The sequence below is a fragment of the Thunnus thynnus genome, chromosome 3, assembly GCF_963924715.1.
Source record: "Thunnus thynnus chromosome 3, fThuThy2.1, whole genome shotgun sequence".
In the NCBI taxonomy this organism is placed as follows: Eukaryota; Metazoa; Chordata; class Actinopteri; order Scombriformes; family Scombridae; genus Thunnus; species Thunnus thynnus.
The window spans coordinates 3,060,262-3,080,040 of NC_089519.1; the positions used below are offsets into that span (position 1 = coordinate 3,060,262).

Sequence of the window (19,779 nt, forward strand, 5' to 3'; positions counted from 1 at the left end):
AAAGAGTCTTTTAGGAGCAGCAGTGAAAAGAAAATCAGAATCTTGGAAAATCTCTGTGTGAAAAAACATTAAACATGACTCACCTCTCTGTCACTGTGTAAAAACAGTCACAGGCCATATAGTAATTTTGTTTTTTGTGCTTAGCCCTAATGATCACCATGACGATGCTAACATGCTGATAAGCAAGTACAATGTTACACTAACGGTTGCTAATTAGCACAAACCACAAAGTACAGCTGAGGCTGATAGGAACACAGTTTCAGGTATTTGGTCATTAATCTATTTTTTAAATAATTTCATCAGGGGATCACCAAAAGGATTGCAATTTATCCTGAGAGGGGCATGAGTGTATGTACTAAATGTCATGGCACATGCTCATGGTGGAGCTACAAGGAAAGTCAGGGGATCACTAAAGTCATTAGGATTCATCCTCTGGTGACCATAAATGCATGTAAAACATTTACAACCCATCCAGAAGTGGTTTAGATATTTCAATTAAGACCGACAGACACTTGAGAGCCATGCTGCCTGCTGGCTGATGAAGCTTTTCATCAGTAATGAACAAGCAAGTCTACACATGTCTCACATCAGGCTGCACAACATGATCATTTCAGATATTTTTAGGGTTTTAACTAAATAAAAATGCAATTGTTTAGCAGCATGTCACGTCTCGCACGGGATCAACTTAAAAATCTGTTGCAAACCAGTGTCCTACACCCTCTGGCACTTAAGTACACTGGCCAGTTTTTGGGCTTTTTTTTTTTTTTTTTTTTTTAGCTCGGGGTGATTTGGTCACATGGTGTCAGTCACGTGACCCGAGAGAGGAAGAGGGTTGAATAAACAGCAGGAGAAAGAGAGCAGCTGGTTTCAGGACTGCTGTCAGCTGAAAAGCCATAGCCACAAAGAATTAGAGTAAAAAAAAACTTCTATTCAAGAGTTTTATCTTTATTATTTACCTATTTATTGTGTTTTTAACGTTCAATATGGCGGCGACAGAACAGCAGGACTTCACAGGTAATGTCGACATTCACTCAGCCGTTACTCGCGATTTAAATGTTTTGTTTACAAGTACAGGTTATTTTTGTTTGCTAATGCACAGTTTTTTAAGTTGTCTCACGACTTTAATTGATTGCACAGCTGCATTTTGGTGTCTGAAATCGTTGTTTTTCCTCTTGTTGAAACATCCACAGCATGACGCTCATCTCTGTTACTTTGCGGTGTTTTGCTCTGTCATGATATTCTGAGCAGATGAGTTATTAGTCATTAGCAGTCATTATCACCAAGTTCATTTTTTTTTGTCCCAAAGCAGCTCTGTCAACATCAGGTTTTTGCCGCGATGACTCTACATGTCAACCCTTGTTACCAAAGAAAGGTTTTTCTTCTGCGGTGTCCTAATACAGAAAGTTCAGCAGGAAAGATGAAGATGTGACCTGCGGTTGATGATCATGTGGCTGCTGTGCAGTTTAATTCAACTCCAGGCATTTGTTTTTAAACTGTTTGTCTCATGAACACAGTAGAAACAGACTATATACAGTTGAATCAATAACCGATTAGTTGATCGACTGAAAAGTAATACTAATAATAATAACAAATATATGTTTTACTCATTTAATCGTGCATTTCTGCTGAAAAATAATCATTGTGCTTGTTTTTGACTTGTTTGTCTAAGTGGAGAATAGAAACTACATCAGAGTTGATTTGCTGATCAGCGTACAATTAATCAGAAACTATTTTGATAATTGATTATTTCAGCGTTTCACTTTTATATCACTGTAGATTTAATATCTTTGGGTTTGTGACTGTCGGTCTATAAGCTGAATCTAGAAAATAATTAGCAGATTAATAGATGATGAAATAGTTGACTAGAAGAGAGAGAATGCATGACACCCTGTGTGTGAAGTATTTGCCCCACTTTCAGGGATTATGTGGTTTCTTGGTCTAACTGACTCTCTCCCACATTAAGACCCAGATTCTGCACCAGCATCCACTCCCCTTCAGCCAATCTACTGGCTTAAGCACATCTTAATGTTCTGACTCTTTCATGCATAATAACAGGGTGTAGCGCTCACGCATGGTTTAGTCTGCAGTTTTTTCACAGGATCGTCGACGTGGGGTAGACGGAGTACAGCTCCACCGATTTATTGTGTTCCTCATTCTTGATCTTGGAGACAGATTTAAGATCTACTCACTAGGTTATTAAGACTGTGAGATGTGTTTGAAAGCTCTGAAAAAAAGCTAGTAAGTAGATCTTGAGTTAAGATATTGACGCATGAAAGACTTTTTGAATCATTTTAATATGAGCCTGTGTTTTTCACTTCTGCTTTAAGAAGCTATGAGTGCAGATTAAGGACTGCTTTGTGTTCAGAAAGCTTCAGCTTAAAGGGTCAGTTCACCTAAATTACAAAAATATAATTTTCTGCTCGCACTTTGTGGCACGTGTGTGCATAAAGTTTTAAGATATTTGTCTTTGAGACTTTTGCTGGCACCCCGCTATGTTGACGTGTAAGATCAATTTAATTTGTGGTGTTCAAAACCTGTTTATTGAGGATTGTTTACTGTGAATAGATTTCACTGGAAGTACAGTTTCTATCAAATATTAATGAACTCTGCTCTACAGAAAACAATGTCTGTTCATCATCCTGAGTAACCGGGACGATTTGCTGTTGAAACAAAAACAAACTATCTGTGCTATCTGATACTACTGAGGGTAAGCACTGTCTACATACAAATAAACCATGTCAGCATATCATATATTTTATTGGAGATATTTCCTTGAGCTCAGTAATAAGTGGAAGTTTTGGACTTTCAACCCGTGGGTGGCCTCTTGCTGTGGACTTCCAGACCAGATGCGGGCTCTGATACCGACTTGTTGACAGATTTTTGGTTACAGTGAAGATTTTGATTGACAGGCAGGTAGCCACATCAGCGTTTCTGCCAGCGATCCACAGGCGACCGTGAACCAGAAGAGCCAGATATTTTCACAGATTCATTCAGCTCGAGCGACTCCGTCTTAAAGTGTCAAACCTGGTGCCGAGGTCAGCGGCGTGCACCCACTTTTGTTTGTCCGATTTCTATCTACCGTGACGACTGATACGCTCCTCTGATCAAAGATATGCGTGCACTCAGCCTCGCACCTATTGTCTGCGTGAAATGTTAAGTGTTTGGATTCTTTCGGCTTGTTTTTCATTCTTCTCCCCGCGGCACGCAACCCCTGTCGAGGCCGGGGCACCTTGCGTCTGCCTCGTTCGGAGCCGAGTTCATTAAAATGTCATCACTCAAAGCAAATTTTGCGGAAGCCAAATGCTAACCTGGGTGTTATTATATCACTCTAACAGCTACAAATGATCACAAGTCAACAACAGGTGTTTATGCATGTAGGAAGTGACTCCTGTATATATATAGGTGTGGTTCACTGCAGATAATCGCATGTGGTTATCATAATATCTGAGGTTTAGACTCACTTCCCAAACTGAGTCATGCACAGTTACAGTTACTGAAAAACAAATGACTTAAGAAATCAAAAGCTACATATAGTTGTAAGGATTTGATCAACTAGAATAATTATTGATAGCTTTCCCTCCAAAGATCTAAAACCCAAAATTCTGTTTTCTCTCGGTCACATGAATTGAAACCGTATTCGAACATGTAACTGATGAATATAAAGATGGAAAGCCAGAGTGATAATTCAGAATGATCAAATAAAAGTCTGTATATTTTCAGTTGTCACAGAATGATAACTTGAAGTATAAGCCAAACAAAAAAATGCTGATTGCACCTTTTAAAAGAGCGCTGCGCTGACTCAGCATTTCACTCTTATAACACTGTCCACCTGAGAGCGGATAAAAACCTCAGATATCATCTTTTTATTCCACATCATCTTCTACTTTGTCAAAACCTGGCGCCTACATTACCCACAATGCACCGCAGATTATTTCATTTTTAAACTTGTAGTCTTCAGCCGAATGCTCTGGAGCCTCCTTTTAACGAAGTATTAGAAAACATTAATTATTCAATTGTTGTTAGCTGTTGTTAGTTTGTATTAGAAGACAGTTAATGTGAGAATGACAGCAAGTCTCAGCCTTTTGGTTTATGTTTTGGTGACTCTTGTTTACATTTAGGTCATGGATAACTACCTATAAAAAGAAAGAAGTCTTTAGTCACAGTTGCCAAAAAGATCCTTCTGCATGCTAAACTACGTATAACGATCTATGTGTGTTTTAAAAACAGGAAAACTTGATAAGAATTTGGAGACGTATCATTCCCAAACCTTTCTCTGTGTAATAAATCCTGTTGAACTTTCACCTTGTTTACACTCGGCGCTGATATCGAACTCTATTGGCATGTTCCTCCCGTTTCACTTCTCATTTCCGTCGGAGAAATCTGCTCAGCCGGTGGTTTGCTCTGCTGACTGTTTGGATTCGTCCTGACTCACAGTCTATCTGAACTATCTATCTATCTGAGAAAAAGCAGTAATCACATGCTCTGTTTTTGTTCAGGATGGACAACTATAATTACCACAAGTCATCTCCTTTTATGTGAAGAGGGGTGACCCTGTTCTTCATTGTTTCTTTATAGCGGCCTGGTCTTAACATGTGACAAGTGTTAAGCGTGATTAGCCTACTTAGTGATTTGTGACTTTCTTTCAAGATGTGGTCGGTTCCTGTTAAGACACGACACATCGACCTGCAGCTTTGTTTCTGACCATAAATGATCTCTCCGTCTTTATCAAACCTCTAAAAATTACACGTAAGGATGCATCATTGCAGAAGAATTAAAAAGCATTTATCCAGCAGCTTATTCCTACTTAGAGAAAAGTGAAAGAGGAACACGAGCACCTCTCAGCTGATCTCATGATTAATCACATTTATGTTCTGAGCCGTAATAACCAAGCAGAGACGAGGATTACCCACATCTGCATTGATTTTTTGCAAAAACATCAAATTTTGATTAAAAGAAGTGAATTCTATTTATGTGAAATGTAAAATTAAGAACATTATTTAACGATGTGTAAATAGAGATGAAATAATAGGAAACTGGCTGTACTGTACTGCACTCATTTAGGATCAACTCAAGGAGCTAAATGATAAATAGTTTTTAATGTAACATCTGCAAGCAGGAGTAAAAGTAAAGGACCTGATGCCTTTGTGTTGTGTTAAAAACCATGGATTCGTCTGTCTCTGTTTCCTTTTTCCTTCACCACAAAACCCGTTCTTTGAAGTCGATTTTAAAGGTTATATCAGTGCACACACAATAATTATTGAAAGTGAGGCTGTGAAACAGTTGACAGAAGACATGACACCATTCTTTCTCTTAGTTCATGAACAATAAAACACACCCTTGCTAGACTGGTAAGACCAGTAGCTAATGTTAGCTTATGTTAACAAACAGATTATGCTTTTTAAACTAATAATTGGCTGTATGACTCCTCTCTGATTGTGCTACTCTTCCACTATGTCTTTAACCATTATCTCTTAGTTTGCTCCTGTAGCTGCAGTGGCTAATGTTCAGCAGAAGTGACATCATGTGGGTGTAAAGACTCTAGTGGTTACACATCAGGATGTGGGTATTTTCCTTCCCGGTGGTACTGAAATACATTAAAAGTAGTTTACCTCACTTCACCCTGTTTCTTATCCTCACCTACATGTACTGTGTTTTATCACAGGGATTTAAAACTTCTATCGTTAGTCATTTTATATTTATATTGCATAGACTTGCATCAAGTTGAGATGATCTCATGCTTGATTTGATTCCTGTTTTTGTTTGTTGGTGCAGCCTGTGGGTTTACTAGTAAGACGTTGTTGTCTAAGTCTGACCGAGAAGTTTCAATATACAATAGAAACCCACAATAGTTTCACTTAGACAACTGAATCGGACACATCAGTATAATTTCAACTGAAAATGACAGACTGTCAGATGTTCTTATACCTCGGCTTTAGGAAAAATATACTGATGATAACAATAAAAATAACAATAGAAAATTATTACTTAATACTTTGTTCTGTTCCTCAGTCACTACAAAGTGTCATATTACTAAATATTACTTAAAAGCCTGTGAACATTATTGGTAAAAATCAGTGTTTCCGTGTTTTCTCGGGTTTATTCTGTGTAACTTCATACATGCTCTCCTTAATTTCTCTTCTTACTCTTGTCAAACTCAGTCAGGCCTGACTTCAAAGATTTGTCAGCTCTTACCCAACCATCCCAGGAATCTGCCTCACTTCTTCATCTACTGCACTGATCTCAGCGTTAACCGGCCGACATGGCGCAGAGACTCTGGGAAAATAGATTTCTCCCTTTTCACAAGGTTGAAATACATTTCTATACCTGGACATCAGTTTCCTTTCTGTATTTAAAGAGAGAAGAATGATTCACCTCCTCATTTGATAAGAAAAGAAGAAATCATTAACTGTAAAAATAACATATCGGTTATTTTTGGTGCAATCTGCTCTCAGTTACATCACTTTCCATGACTTTAAAGCGTTAAATCATAAGCGTAGCTAAGCGGAGCACGTGTCCAAAGTGCCAGAGGAGAAAGAAGTTAAAAAGACAGTAAGAGACAAAGAGAAGGTGTCAGACTGAGGTGAAAGTCTTTAAAGCTGAAGACAGGCTGTTCAGGCTTGAGCACTCGTGCGGCGCTGACAGGATGCTGTCGCTGGATGCACTCAGTGTCACCGAGTTGAAAGTGGAGTCAAGTTTTGCAATAAAGGACTAGACGAGGGCTCCAAAAACCAGCTCCGTTCATGTGATTGTCTGTTGGACTGCACAATAAGGGCTCTTGTCCTGAGTTCTGGTCTCCCAGTTTTTGCCAAATCGCTTTATTGCCGTGGACGTTTGACATTTATCATCGCCCTGATGTTCATTAGTGCAACAGCCTTGTGACCCAGCTCCATTCGTTCATGCCTCATATACTGAAAAGGTTCCTGCTGTTTTTATAACAGAGGTGGACCTGAAACAAAGACCACCTCCACTAATATAAGAGATTTTAATAAAACATGAAACTGAAGGTAAAAAGAGAAAATGTCATATATTTAAGGATTGGCTAATTGTTTCGGTCATCACCTACTTACGAAATCGACTAAAGAATTTCCGGAGGGGAAACCCTGAATGTGTCTTTGAGTCAGACGTCATTACTACCGGCTCTAATGAGGTTAAACAGTTAAGACATTGACAGTCATGATAAGAGAAGAATCTCTCTGCGGTCAGATGTTGTAAAATACTGCACATTGTGGTCTCGGCGTAGCAATATTGACACCTACCAGTGTTTTATATTGCATGGCCACATACTGTAGTTTGGTCTATAAACAATCCTCTTTGTGGTCTATCAGCCATTAGGATACTATAAAGCACGAGGAACGGCGTGCACGCCTCTGCGATATTGCACTGATTAACCAGGGAATGCATCCATCAGTTGGAGGTGTCTGAGTTCTGTTAAAGGATTAATTGAGCACTTTTTAGTGTCCTGAATGAGATTAAATTTCTTAAAAACTTAAGATCACACTCAAAACTGTCATGAGAATTACTGAGAAAATATCTTTTTTTTTTTCTTTTTTCCAGAACGACAAGACCTGTCCAGCTCGGTGACTCACTACAGGTCCACAGACAGCAGCGGCGAGCACGACCATCACAGTAACAGTCATGGCAGCAACCATAGCAACCATCAGTTGCCCACGGCAATGGCGGGTCATTGGGTCGGGGCCACTCAGGAAGAGGAGGCCATTCGCAGGAAGTTGAAATACTTCTTCATGAGCCCTTGTGACAAATATCATGCCAAAGGCCGCAAGCCGTATAAGCTGGTCCTGCAGCTGCTCAAGATCGTTATTGTTACAGCTCAGGTACGTCACGTTGCATCGTTCTTCCTTTCTCACCACAAGATTGTTTTGTCACAATCAGGGTTCAGAGGAGGCGATGTTGCACCATCATATTTCTTCTGTCTTCATAGAAACACTTTGTGCCAATCTGCTGTTTTAGACAAATGAGCGTCTGGTCATGTTTGTTGTTTAAATGATCTTGCATTTATGTAGCTGAACTTTTCCCTCAATGTCAGTTTTGATGTTTAATATCACCGAGAGCGACGCAACATGCCGGTTTGCTTAGTATTGACGCTTTAGTGAGTTATGTTGCGTTAGTGGAAACCAAATAAATTTAGTAGTTAGACATTTATACAACTACATTTTATTTATCGAACAGGCTCAGTACACAATATGTTACAGTGGACGCAGCTGAAATGTAACTTTCACACGTAGGTCGGGGCTGTCAGTGATTTATGAGGTGCAAAAACACACAGAAGAGATTCTGAGAACATGATCTACGAGCCGTAAATTACAGCGTAGTTTTAAAGAAGTCTTAGCCTCAGGGTTTTTCTTTATCACCGCTCCTCCTCCTCTTCCTCCTCCTCCTCATGGTGCATCTCATTCTCTCCTCTCTCCTTTTCCTTTGACCTGTCAACATCTTTAACACCTTCCTCCTCTTTGCTGCAGTTGGTACTGTTTGGCCTCAGTAACCAGGTGGTGGTGACCTTCAAGGAGGAGAACACCATGACCTTCAAGCACCTCTTCCTCAAAGACTACGATGAGTCCTTAGACGACTCCTTTGCCGTTTACACGCAGCAGGACGTCTATGACCACATCTTCTACGCTGTGGAGCAGGTAGGACCCTGTGGGAATCAATAATGTTTTATATCAGTCATTATAGTTAAGTTAGTGGCTGATGCTGTTTTGTTGTCATGAGGTCGAGTTTGGTGCGTGAGAGAGCTGATTTATTACGTTATATCTGTAACGCTAACCCATTGAAGAAGATTGATTGCACACAAGAAAAATGAGAACATGTTTATCTACTGAGCAACTATTTTCTGACTTGTGAAATTACTGCAGAAAAAAGTCCCACATCCTATTTTTGTCTTCACTCTGAATGTTTCGCAATAAATAATACATGTGTTCCTGCAGGATGCTCATAAAAACCAGATGACCTGACTCGAACTGTGCCCACATGAGCAAGTACAGTTTTTGTTAAGTGAGTAGGGACAATAAAGCAATTTTAAATTATGCCTCTTCTCAGATATGACGAGTTAGAATTGGATCAATATTGTAGTAATCTTGTACACATATGGCAGTCGTCTTGTCGTGACCCGCAGCTCAAATGTCGTGGAGAAAAAGGGGTTGTTGAAAACAGCTTGCAGGCAACAGTGCACAAATACAGCTCACTTCCTGTTTCTGCGTCTTTGCTGCCCAAATAATTTTAATATTACAACCAAATGGTTTTGGAGTGAGGCTGTATTTAGTATTTGTAGTGTTTCTATTTGAGTGTGCTCACAGTAACAATGCTATAATGTTTACTGTTTTAATTTAGAGTGTTAGCAGCTCAGGCTGATGGGAATGTCATTAGTTTTGTGGGTATTTGGTCAAAAACCACCACTACCATTTAGACTTTTTAGTTCAGAGGAGAAGTCAGGGGTTCACTGAAGATACATCATCTGGGAACCATGAGTGTCTGTACCAAACTTTATGCCAGATAATCAAATGGTTGTTGAGATATTTCAGTCTGGATCGACCGACATTGCCATTCCTAGATAAAGTTGTAGATGTGGATGCTGTAATAGAGGAAAACTAAAACGGGTTGGATGGATGGTGGTGTTAGAGCGCTTATTGTAATCACCCCACAAAAACAACCGGGTACCAATAAATCGTCAGTATATGGCTCCTCACTCAGTTTAATCCCACCAAGATGGCCAACCGGGTGGCCCGCTGCTCAGCGCGGCCATCATGACGCTAGAATAGATGTTTGATGCCCATGAACAACCAGTGTGAACAGTTTGAAATGTAAAAGGGAGTAAATCACTAAAGAAAACATGATGTTATTGGATCAGAGTACAAAGACAGTGATGTGTCTCTGTTATCCTCCTCTCATCCTCTCCCCAGTATCTAGCCTTACCGGAGACCACAGTGGGACGCTACGCATACGTCTACGATGTTGGCGTGAACGGCAGCGCGCTCTCCCTCTGCCAACAGTACTACAAGAAGGGACGCATCGACCCGGCCAACGACACCTTCAGTATAGACCCTCACATCATCACAGGTACACGAACCACACCGTACGACGTGAAGGAGACGTTAACATTGCTAGCAGTGCTGGAAAACTGTTCTCAGCTCTGTGCACTGCTGATAAGTGAACTTTTTCCTCTGTGTGACAAGTTGTCGGTGAAAACTGTGAAATAACAGTTCAGCGGGTATGAACAGCACATCAAAGGAGATACGTACCGTGGTATGAGTTATACAACGTTTTAATTGTCACATCACATAAAAAGCACTGTTAGCGTCGGTGCCACTGCGTGTTAACCAGAGCGGCTGTTATCTCAGTCAAGTTCACTGATAAACACAACTGTATGCTTCCTTTTTATACTAAAATAAACTGTAAAATGCAGATAGTGCCACAGAGGCAGACCAAATGAAGCATAAATAGTTCTAAAAAAGGGTGCCTCATGCATAGTTTGCATATAATGTAGTTTTAAAAAGTCAGAGGGCGAGTAGTGTACAATTATCTGCAGACTAGCCGGACTGACAGTTGTTGCCTGTAGGGTCAAAATAAGCAACCTCTCTTATCACTTCAGAGGGAAATGTCTCAGTGGGACGAATGTTTGAGGGTGTTTTCTGGCTGCCGGAGCTGGAGTGTATTCTCAACAAAGTGCTACAAAAGCTTTTTTTAAAAAAAAATAACTCAAACTTCAAGAAATAAACAATCCCAGACATACATTTATACCATGACATACACTTTAGCTCATAATGTGGAGCCCTAATCACATGTTCTTGTATCAATTGAAAGAACTGAAAAACAAAACATTTTTTTAATCATATAGACAATGAATGCACCTCAGGAGAAGTATTGATAAAGTCCCCCCTCTAACTCAACAATGTGTTTTTGGATATTTGAGCTTCACTGTGCAGAATGAAGAGAAATACAAGGATGCAACCTCTTATTATGGTTTTACTTCCTCGTATTAAAGCCTAACATCACCTCATATCACATGTGTGTCAAGTATCTTTGTGATCTGCCTCTAATAATTCTGCTAAGATGTTGTACTCAATATATACTGTATAGAGGAATAGCAAAATGTCTTTCTTTTCGATAGTAATTCATGCCAGTGTTTACTCAACATGACTTTTCTCTGTGTGGTCTATCTTCAGACTGTATAGGTGTGAACCCTCTGTCGGTGCCTCCAGCTCCGCTAACCGACACCTACAAGAACTTTACGCTCAAGTTCCACAAGTAAGGCTTCATTTTTCACATCTTGCCTTCGTCAGCAAGATTATCTCTATAGTATCTGATGACATTCAACGAGTCACTTATCTCTGCTGCACACGCGCAACTCAAGCATGTGTGCAAGAACACCGACACGGGTTTCATTACAAAAAACTTCACACAGAGCTATGAATAGTTTCTCATCCTGCTTCATGTGTGGTTTTGGTCATCCTTTTAATAACATGAAATACCTGCTTCCGTCTCTGTTTCTCTCTCAATTTCCAACTATGTGTTTGTTTCTTGTTCTTTCAAGGTTCGTTAACGTCACCATAGAGTTTCAGCTGAAGGCGATCAATATACAGACCATCATCAACAATGAGATCCCAGACTGCTACACTTTTTACATAACAGTGAGTAAAACCCTTGGTGCTCGGTCCAGAGGTGATGCATGACATGTTGAAGAGAACTTACTGTATTTGACATATTTAGGGGCAGCGATCTTTACAAGCATGTCATTAAAGCTACAATATGCAAGTTCTGGAAACCAAGCTAGCAGTAACATGAGACTTGAAAGCGAACCACTCCGTTCCTCCCTTCCTTTCCTCTCGGTGCTCCGTTGCGCTCAGCTCTTCACCTTCAACACGACCAATGTATTGATTTCACCCTGAGGACTGGAAGTAACGGACTTCTTAGATTGCAAGTATCAGGAGCTTGTGAGTGAGCCAAAGCCACGTCTTTATGAGAGGAGCAGTCGGCCAGAAGTGTCTTCATGTAGTGATTGACAGCCATGAGCTCCCATCACTGACTTTGGCCTCCTTGCTTAAAAACTTGAGAAGAGAACATCTCTGTACTGCTGCCGGGCTGTTCAATGACCCTAACAGAAGTCAACATCTTTCCACAGAAAGATATACTTTAGAGCATATGTCAACTAAAAAATATAAGAAAATCTCCTACACACTATAGCTTTAAAGCCTTCAAATTTCTGTAAACATAATGAACATAAATATTTTCTGAATTGTCTGCTGGTCTCCTCTCTCCTACAGATAGTACTGGACAACAAGTCTCACAGCGGTAAGGTGAAGATCCGGCTAGAAAACCAGGCGACCATAAAGGAGTGTAAGGACCCGAGCGTCTCTGGACATGGTGAGAACACATGAGTGGACGGACGGTGCTCTTGAAAATAAGGAAGAGCAGCATGAACATAAAACTCAAAGCAGTCGCATTAATACTGCAGTACGCAAGTGAAAGTTAACACTGAGCTGGTAGCAAGCTAAAGGTGTGAAGCAAAATGAGGAAATCTTGTGTTTCTTACAGTTATAAATACTGAAGAACAGGAAGTTTCACCTCATGTAGGTATTTATATGGCAGCAGTTGTAAGCAGAAGGGCTCTGCTGCTGCCACATCGAAGTGAAAGACTGTTAACACCTCTGCTTTCTTTCTTTTTGAACCCACAGCTGAGAATTACACGCGTGTGGCGTTTGATGTCGCTGTAGCTCTGGTGTGCATGCTGTCACTGCTGCTGTGTGGACGCTCCATACTGCGAGGCATCGTCCTGCAACAGGTAAGGGAAGTCTGTTACATCCAAAGGATATAAAAAAAAAAACATCACAGAATAAATCGTTGTTTATAATCCCCTTGATGTGTCGCTATAAACCTCTCACTGCCAGGACGTCTCATGTTTCCTCTCTCTTCCTCTCTCTGTGTGTTTCTCAGGAGTTTGTGCACTTCTTCAAGGAGACTCTGGATCGTAAAGTGTGCTGGGCAGACCGCCTGGAGTTCATTAACGGCTGGTACATCCTCCTCATCATCAGCGACATCCTCACCATCACTGGCAGTGTCATCAAAATTGGCATAGAGTCTAAGGTGTTTATAGTCTTACACACAGAGTATTTTAACTCTATCGATACTTTGATAATCTGCCATGTGCTCCTTGTCAAACTATAATCCTTCTTTCTCTCCTGACAGAATATGTCCTCCTATGACTTATGTGGCATCCTCTTGGGGACCTCCACTCTGCTGGTGTGGGTGGGAGTCATTCGCTACCTCACGTTCTTCCAGAAGTACAATGTGAGTTACAGATACGCTGCTGTGCATCAACTGATAATGTTGTAACTGGTTTGCTGATTTAATAAACTTGTCAGAAGGTGAGAAAATGATCCTCTTAATGGTTTGATATAATCTAATAAACCCTGTTAATCTAATCTCTCCGCTCTCTCTCTCTCACATCGTAATCTGATCGGCGTGATGTCTCCAGATCCTGATCGTGACACTTCGAGCGGCGTTCCCCAATGTGATCCGGTTCTGCTGCTGCGTGGCCGTCATCTATCTGGGCTACTGCTTCTGTGGTTGGATCGTTCTGGGACCGTACCACGTGAAGGTTTGTGAAAAATTTATTTTGGTCTGTAAATAATTACACAAACAATCCAGCTTTACATTTCAGTTCATCTTCATTTCTTAATGTTTGCAGAGGTTTGATTGAGTTTATCGTTTTCTGTCCCGCAGTTCCGTTCTCTGTCCATGGTGTCGGAGTGCCTGTTCTCCCTCATTAACGGGGACGACATGTTCGTGACGTTCTCGGAGATGCAGGAGAGCAGCACTCTGGTGTGGCTGTTTAGTCAAGTTTACCTGTACACCTTCATCTCCCTCTTCATCTACATGGTGCTGTCGCTCTTCATCGCTCTCATCACAGGAGCCTACGAGACCATCAAGGTATGAAACGAGGTTGACTTAAACCGACTGCTTGACCTGTGTCACAACTACAGTATAGAATATTAAACCTGGTCAAAACGGCTGCGTAAAATAGTTTTCACATAGTTAAATAATAATAATAATTATCTCATTGATTTCCTCAGCACCAAACCCAGGAACCCATACACATCACCGACCTTCATGCCTTCATAGCAGAGTGTACAGACGCACCGAGCTCTGGGAAGTTCAGAGGTCTGGAGACGTCGCCGTGCTCCTTCTTCTGCTGCTGTGACAGGTGAGAGGAAATGAGATCAACAACAACAGCAGCGATTTCTCTGCTGCGTCTCATTAGACGTGGCAGGTGACACACTGACAAAGACAGAATAATTATATTGCGATTAATTATGTCTAAAAGTAAAAAGCAAGAGATAAGAGACAGTAGCTTAAAAGGACAGAAGGGGAAATATGTGTAAGCTACCTGGTTATATCAGGTAACAAAACCGTTTATGATATAATATTTAACTTTAACTTAATTTTGTTATGAGCTAAGAAATACAGCTCTGTCTCTAGCTTGACCACCATGCGTGTTTGAGGCACTTAAAAAACAGTTTCACCAGATTTCTCAACCTGTAAAACATCAAGTAAACTCAGTTTCACCAGATGAGGGGTGGTACGCTTTCCTCAACCTGTAAAACATCAAGTAAACTCTTAACTTTAGTTTTTAAAATGATCAAAATTGAAGTTACAAGGGGTCCCATGAAGATCAGCTTTGAAAATGAAGTGTTTCTCCAACACATTTGTGCATTTTTGATCCTTTTCTAACATCATTTATCAACATTTTGAACTATATTCACTAAATATTACCATGAAGTCACTCTTATAAGCATGTAGGACTGTGATATAAAAAAATCATGACTGTAGAGTATTTTTACTTCAAATAAAACTGCATGAATCATCTTAAATTTCCCACAGAACAACAACCTATGAGGACGTCTTGCTGGTGAACTGAAGTTGACCTCCGAAGCCTCAGGAGCCTCAGGAGCCTCAGGAGCCCCCCCTGCTGACCACAGGGATACACTGCACACTCCCGACAGCCAGAGTCTCTGCACCGTTCCACCGTATCTGGGTCAAAACTCAGCACTCGTCCGATGGATGAGTCGCCATCAGTCGGACCTGTAGAAGGAATGTGTAACTTATTTTTCCTGTCGTCAACTCCCATAAAGACAAAAAAAACGAGGCCTGGAGAAAGACTGGACCTTTCCTCTTTATGAAGAGGACTCTGCTGCCTCGTGGATGACTAAAGCGCAGACATTTCACTGTTCCATTCAGACAGTCCTTTTTGTTTTTTTTTTTATTTTAAAACAGTATTTTGTTCTTATGTATTTGATAACGCACAATGCTGAACCAGCAACAGATACCAAGTTGGGTACAAGTGCCATTATGAGGATTGCAGCATTGCATTAAATGCTGCTGACTGTTTTTAATTCAGATTTCAAAGGATATGAAGAAAATAGTTTACCTTGAGAAGACAGAGCTCTTAAACTGAGGCATTTATACTCACAACACATCCAATAACGAACCTTTTCATTACACTAAAATCATTAATTTGAAATGCATTAATTTACAGTGGATGCATGTAAATTTATAGACGGAGGGAAATCCACCTTCTAGTAGTCTGTCTCTCTTTTTTTTTTTTTTTTTTAAGACAATCAGGGCAAAAATCTCACAAAACTGGACCACAAACACACAGACGAGTTCTCAGGTGTGGAATTGATCTGTTTTCTCTCTGCGAGCTGCACCTACAGTATAACGTTTCAAACAGCACAAAGCAAAGCATCACGTTGCCTTCTAACTGTGGCTCCTGGTTTTGTTTTGTTCATGGCTGCGCTGGGTCGCCGTCGTAGACTGCATGATGTATTGCTTTTATCTGAGTAATGATCGATATAATGGGATGCACTCACTCACTAATGAAGCACTCAGCCTCGTCTATGGTCGGCTACGACAGCTAAGGAGAGCTGTTCCCCAGACCTCTGTGCATGTTTCTTTAATGATGCCAAAGTATATCATGAAAAACAAAGAGTCCATCCGTTGTTTAGAAGTCAGAAATATTGACCTACTCTCTCAGTTTCTGATGGCCATCAACAAATTGTATCTGACTTGTTTTAAGAAACAAAAGACTTGAATTGCCTTGTTAAATGGAGCAGGGTTCAGGGTAGGTACAAAGAGGAGAGCTGTAGCTCTGTAATAATGTCATGTCATAACTAACTCAGTGCTTTTTAGTCTGTTTGTTGTCTTCGTTATGAAACATTTTTCTTTTTCTTTGTACCTCATAAAACGCACACTAGTTAAAGGAGTCTTGCATACAAAACTCCAAAAAAGGTATTTTTTTAGTAGTTTATAGTTTCTTTTGTGAAGAAGAGATGATCTCTGGTCCAAGTAGTAATGGGTTAATGCAATGTGTAAGATGACAGCATTGTTTCAGTCATCTCATTTTGTGGACTGTTAGCCAGCGGTGTCACATTTAAACTAAATATTCTGATGGCAGAGCTGTGCCAAATGGAGCCATGGCCTTAACTTAAACAGGTATGACATGCATGCATATATTATCTAGTATTACCTAGATGTTCCTTTCCTACAGTGTGGAGGTGTCATGTTGTTGTTTTTTTTTATATATATATATAAATAATCTGTACTTGAACTGTACTTGAAAAATGAAGCATTGGAGTCGTCATATTTGCTGCCAATCTACTGATTAAAGGTTGCCGGATCATCTTTGACATTAAAACTTTCATTTCATCGTGTATCATGCTCTTAACTTTATTGAAGAGGCCACCTTCTGTTCAAGTGCCAGCAGCTGAAGACGTCATGCTTCATGCGGCCGCAGCACCTCTGAAATGTCAGAAGAGGGAGTAAGCGACTCGTGTTCACACAAAGGAAGTGGGAGTTGACTTTATACCGTCATTCTACTTTGCTGGCAGATGAAAAAGATGCGTGGAGATTTTAGAGGAAATATGATTCTCGATTTTTGCAAATAAGTCCTTTAATCCGACACACACACATAGTTGTGCACAGCTGTTGTGAATACTCTGCATGTTGACGCTACAACACAAAGCTCTCACAGAAGGGAAATTACAATTCTGGATCTTTTTTTTTCAGAGCGGTCCGATATGATGAGCTCATTTCCTGGTTATTGAGCTTCCCAAGCGCGGCTTGGCAGCTGATGTAGCACATTTTTGCCTTCCACCCACTTAGCTTAATATCATCATACATTATGTACTGAGCTGAAGATGCCTTGATGGTTCATGACTGAACTGCAGGAGCGAGAAAGGAGCAGAGTTCACATTTGATTTTACTTGTTAGTTAGTGCACAGGGGTTTTTTTTTTACATATGTGTGTGTGCAGGACAGCTTTCACTCAACACCTTTGATGCACAATGGAGATAGTGTGTTGCTGTGTTGTAGTTTCATTATGCTGATTGCAGGTGTGGTCCTTTTGTTGAAGCCAGTTTGATCTCAGTATTTAATGAGACGTGCTCAACTGTGACTGACTGTTTGAACTTCTTTTATATTAACAAACACACCTCAGATCAGAAATGCAGGCCTGCAGCAGTAGTAGTTTCCTTTTTCCTGTCTGATATCTAATACACTGAGTCACTCAACCTGCAGTTGTGAAGTTTGTGTTGTCAGTCTTTTTTGTCTGTGTGTGTGGGCTTGCAGAGAGTTTGCTGTGTGCCACAGGCAGTGTGTGCAGCTGTCCTTACTATGAGGTGTTTGGGCAGATGGGAGAGCAGACCACACTGGAGAAACAGCTTTAAAGAAGCCAAGTCTGTGTATAAAATCCCCTTAGATTATGAGTCTATCTTAATTCTGTTAAGGATTTTTTTTTTTTTTTTTCCACCAGAGCCCAGTGCTGAGCCACACCCTTGTGTAACAACATTACCGAGCAATCTGAAATGGATGGGCAGGATGTGAGGGGATTTAGTAGCTTTTTCACCTCTGTGATATAATGACGGATGCCATTAGTGCTGAGTTTATTTTAATAAAAGAAGGAGTGTAAAATAGTTAACTGGCACATTTCTAGTGGATCCACACCCAAGAGCTTCCTGTGGCAAGAATTTCACACTTTAACACGTCCAAAACTTGCTTTTAAATGATACTGCAGCCCTCTTTTTTAGCTTTTAAATTGATTTTTAACACTGAGTTTATGTGAAGAATTAGTGAAACTATAAAGGGAGAGTTTTGGGGTTTTCCCCCTCGCTCTGGTGCAGGGCCTCTTGCCGATTGGAAAAGCTGACAAGCTGCTGATGAAACAGGCCTGTAAAGAGCAGGGATGGAGAGCTGAGACATGACTCACACACACACACACACACACACACACACTTTCACTCTTCATTGAGGCACATGGAGAACGTGTGCACCGACGAGTCCATGATTCCTGATTTCTGGTAAGCCTTCGTTCCTCACTTCACTCACATTTCTCTTCGCTCAAGGCTTATTCTTTTATATGTCTCCATTCTTTCTCTTCGTCTCTGAGTTTTATCAGTAAAACAGTTGATGTCAGATGTCTTATTCCATTCATCCTTTCTCTCTCTCTCTCTCTCTCTCTCTCTCTCTCTCTGTGAATCGCAATAGTCTTTGTATGTCTTCTCCCTTTTCATTGATTTCTATTGTGGAGCTTGCAGCTGCAGCTCAAAGAAACGACTTTAAAAAAAAAAAAATGCATTCAACTCACAGCTATTGTGAGTTTGTACCATAAGGGAAGTGGACACTGCGAAACTACAAGGACAGAAAGTTAACAGTGTAAATTTTTTAGAGAAACCTTCTTCATCCTCAGAGAGTTTATTCAGGCCTTACTCCTAACTATCCAAATCTCAGGAAACAGAAAGCCCTTTGTGCATGTGAAGGAGGAAGAATATTACTCAGGCAACTCGCTGTCTCAAATTACGATTTAAGTACAGAGAATAAACACATGCGGGTAGAAGAAAAGTGCAAGGAGTGTGTGTGTGGAGTGCTAGTGCTTTATTAGAGAAACAGCTTCTGAACTTTTCATGCTTAGAGATTCTCAGGAACCCCTATTTGATGAGATTGCATCGCTCTCCCCCTCCTATTTTTCTCTCTCGATACAAAATCACACACTTGACCGTACAGCAGGTGGCAATGCAAAAGTGGAAACACTGAAACCTTCCACAAATTACAATACTCCTGATATCCATGTGAAACAACAAGCGAGTGGTTTCACACAGTTATTACCAGCCAAGTAAAACGACCTCTGCTTGTATAATTTGAGCTTCATGGTTACAAAGTGCTTTACGAGGAAAATAATGAAACAAAGAATAAAAGCAAACGCATGCAAAAACAAGAAATGAAATGTTTAAGTAGATCAAACTATAAAATGATAGTGGTTTGATAAGACCTGGAGACTAGTGAAAGTAAAAATGAGAAAAGATAGATCAGGGTTGTTACAAACTGGAGGCAGCAGTTTGAAAGACATGCATGGGTCATTTTCTTTGACATTCTAGGGGGAAAAGTCAGGTTATTTCGGCCTCTGTTGCTTCAAATTTTGAATTTTTTCAATTTGTTTTAGTTCTCCCTCTGCTTTATGGAAGTGCAATACTAAATCGCCCCTTCAATCATGCTTCACTGGCTTCCTGTTTACAATAGAGCCTGAGGATGTTTTGCTTATTCGTGTAGAGTTGAATTATTCAGGGACTCCTTTAAATTAAGTTGTAGCCATGTTGTTTTTTTATCTTTCTCCTCCTCTGTTTTGCTGCAGTATTTTCATGTATGAAAGTTAAAATACAAACAAAGCTGTACTACACCTGGACTAGAACAGTCTTCTAGTCTCAGTTTTTAAATCATC

At 40.4% G+C, this 19,779-nt stretch overlaps 1 protein-coding gene across 1 annotated transcript; it reads left to right on the forward strand.

Annotated features, from left to right (window-relative positions):
- Window positions 1-655: 655 nt before the first annotated feature.
- On the forward strand, window positions 656-15,641 carry mcoln1a (mucolipin TRP cation channel 1a). The gene is made up of 14 exons (XM_067580643.1): window positions 656-1,014; window positions 7,555-7,832; window positions 8,478-8,645; window positions 9,915-10,071; window positions 11,178-11,259; window positions 11,546-11,642; window positions 12,276-12,375; window positions 12,687-12,793; window positions 12,946-13,095; window positions 13,198-13,299; window positions 13,487-13,609; window positions 13,735-13,941; window positions 14,085-14,215; window positions 14,893-15,641. The coding sequence occupies exons 1-14, from the start codon at window positions 984-986 to the stop codon at window positions 14,927-14,929; spliced, it is 1,770 nt and encodes a 589-aa protein (XP_067436744.1). The 5' UTR covers window positions 656-983; the 3' UTR covers window positions 14,930-15,641.
- The last annotated feature ends 4,138 nt before the right edge of the window (window positions 15,642-19,779 follow it).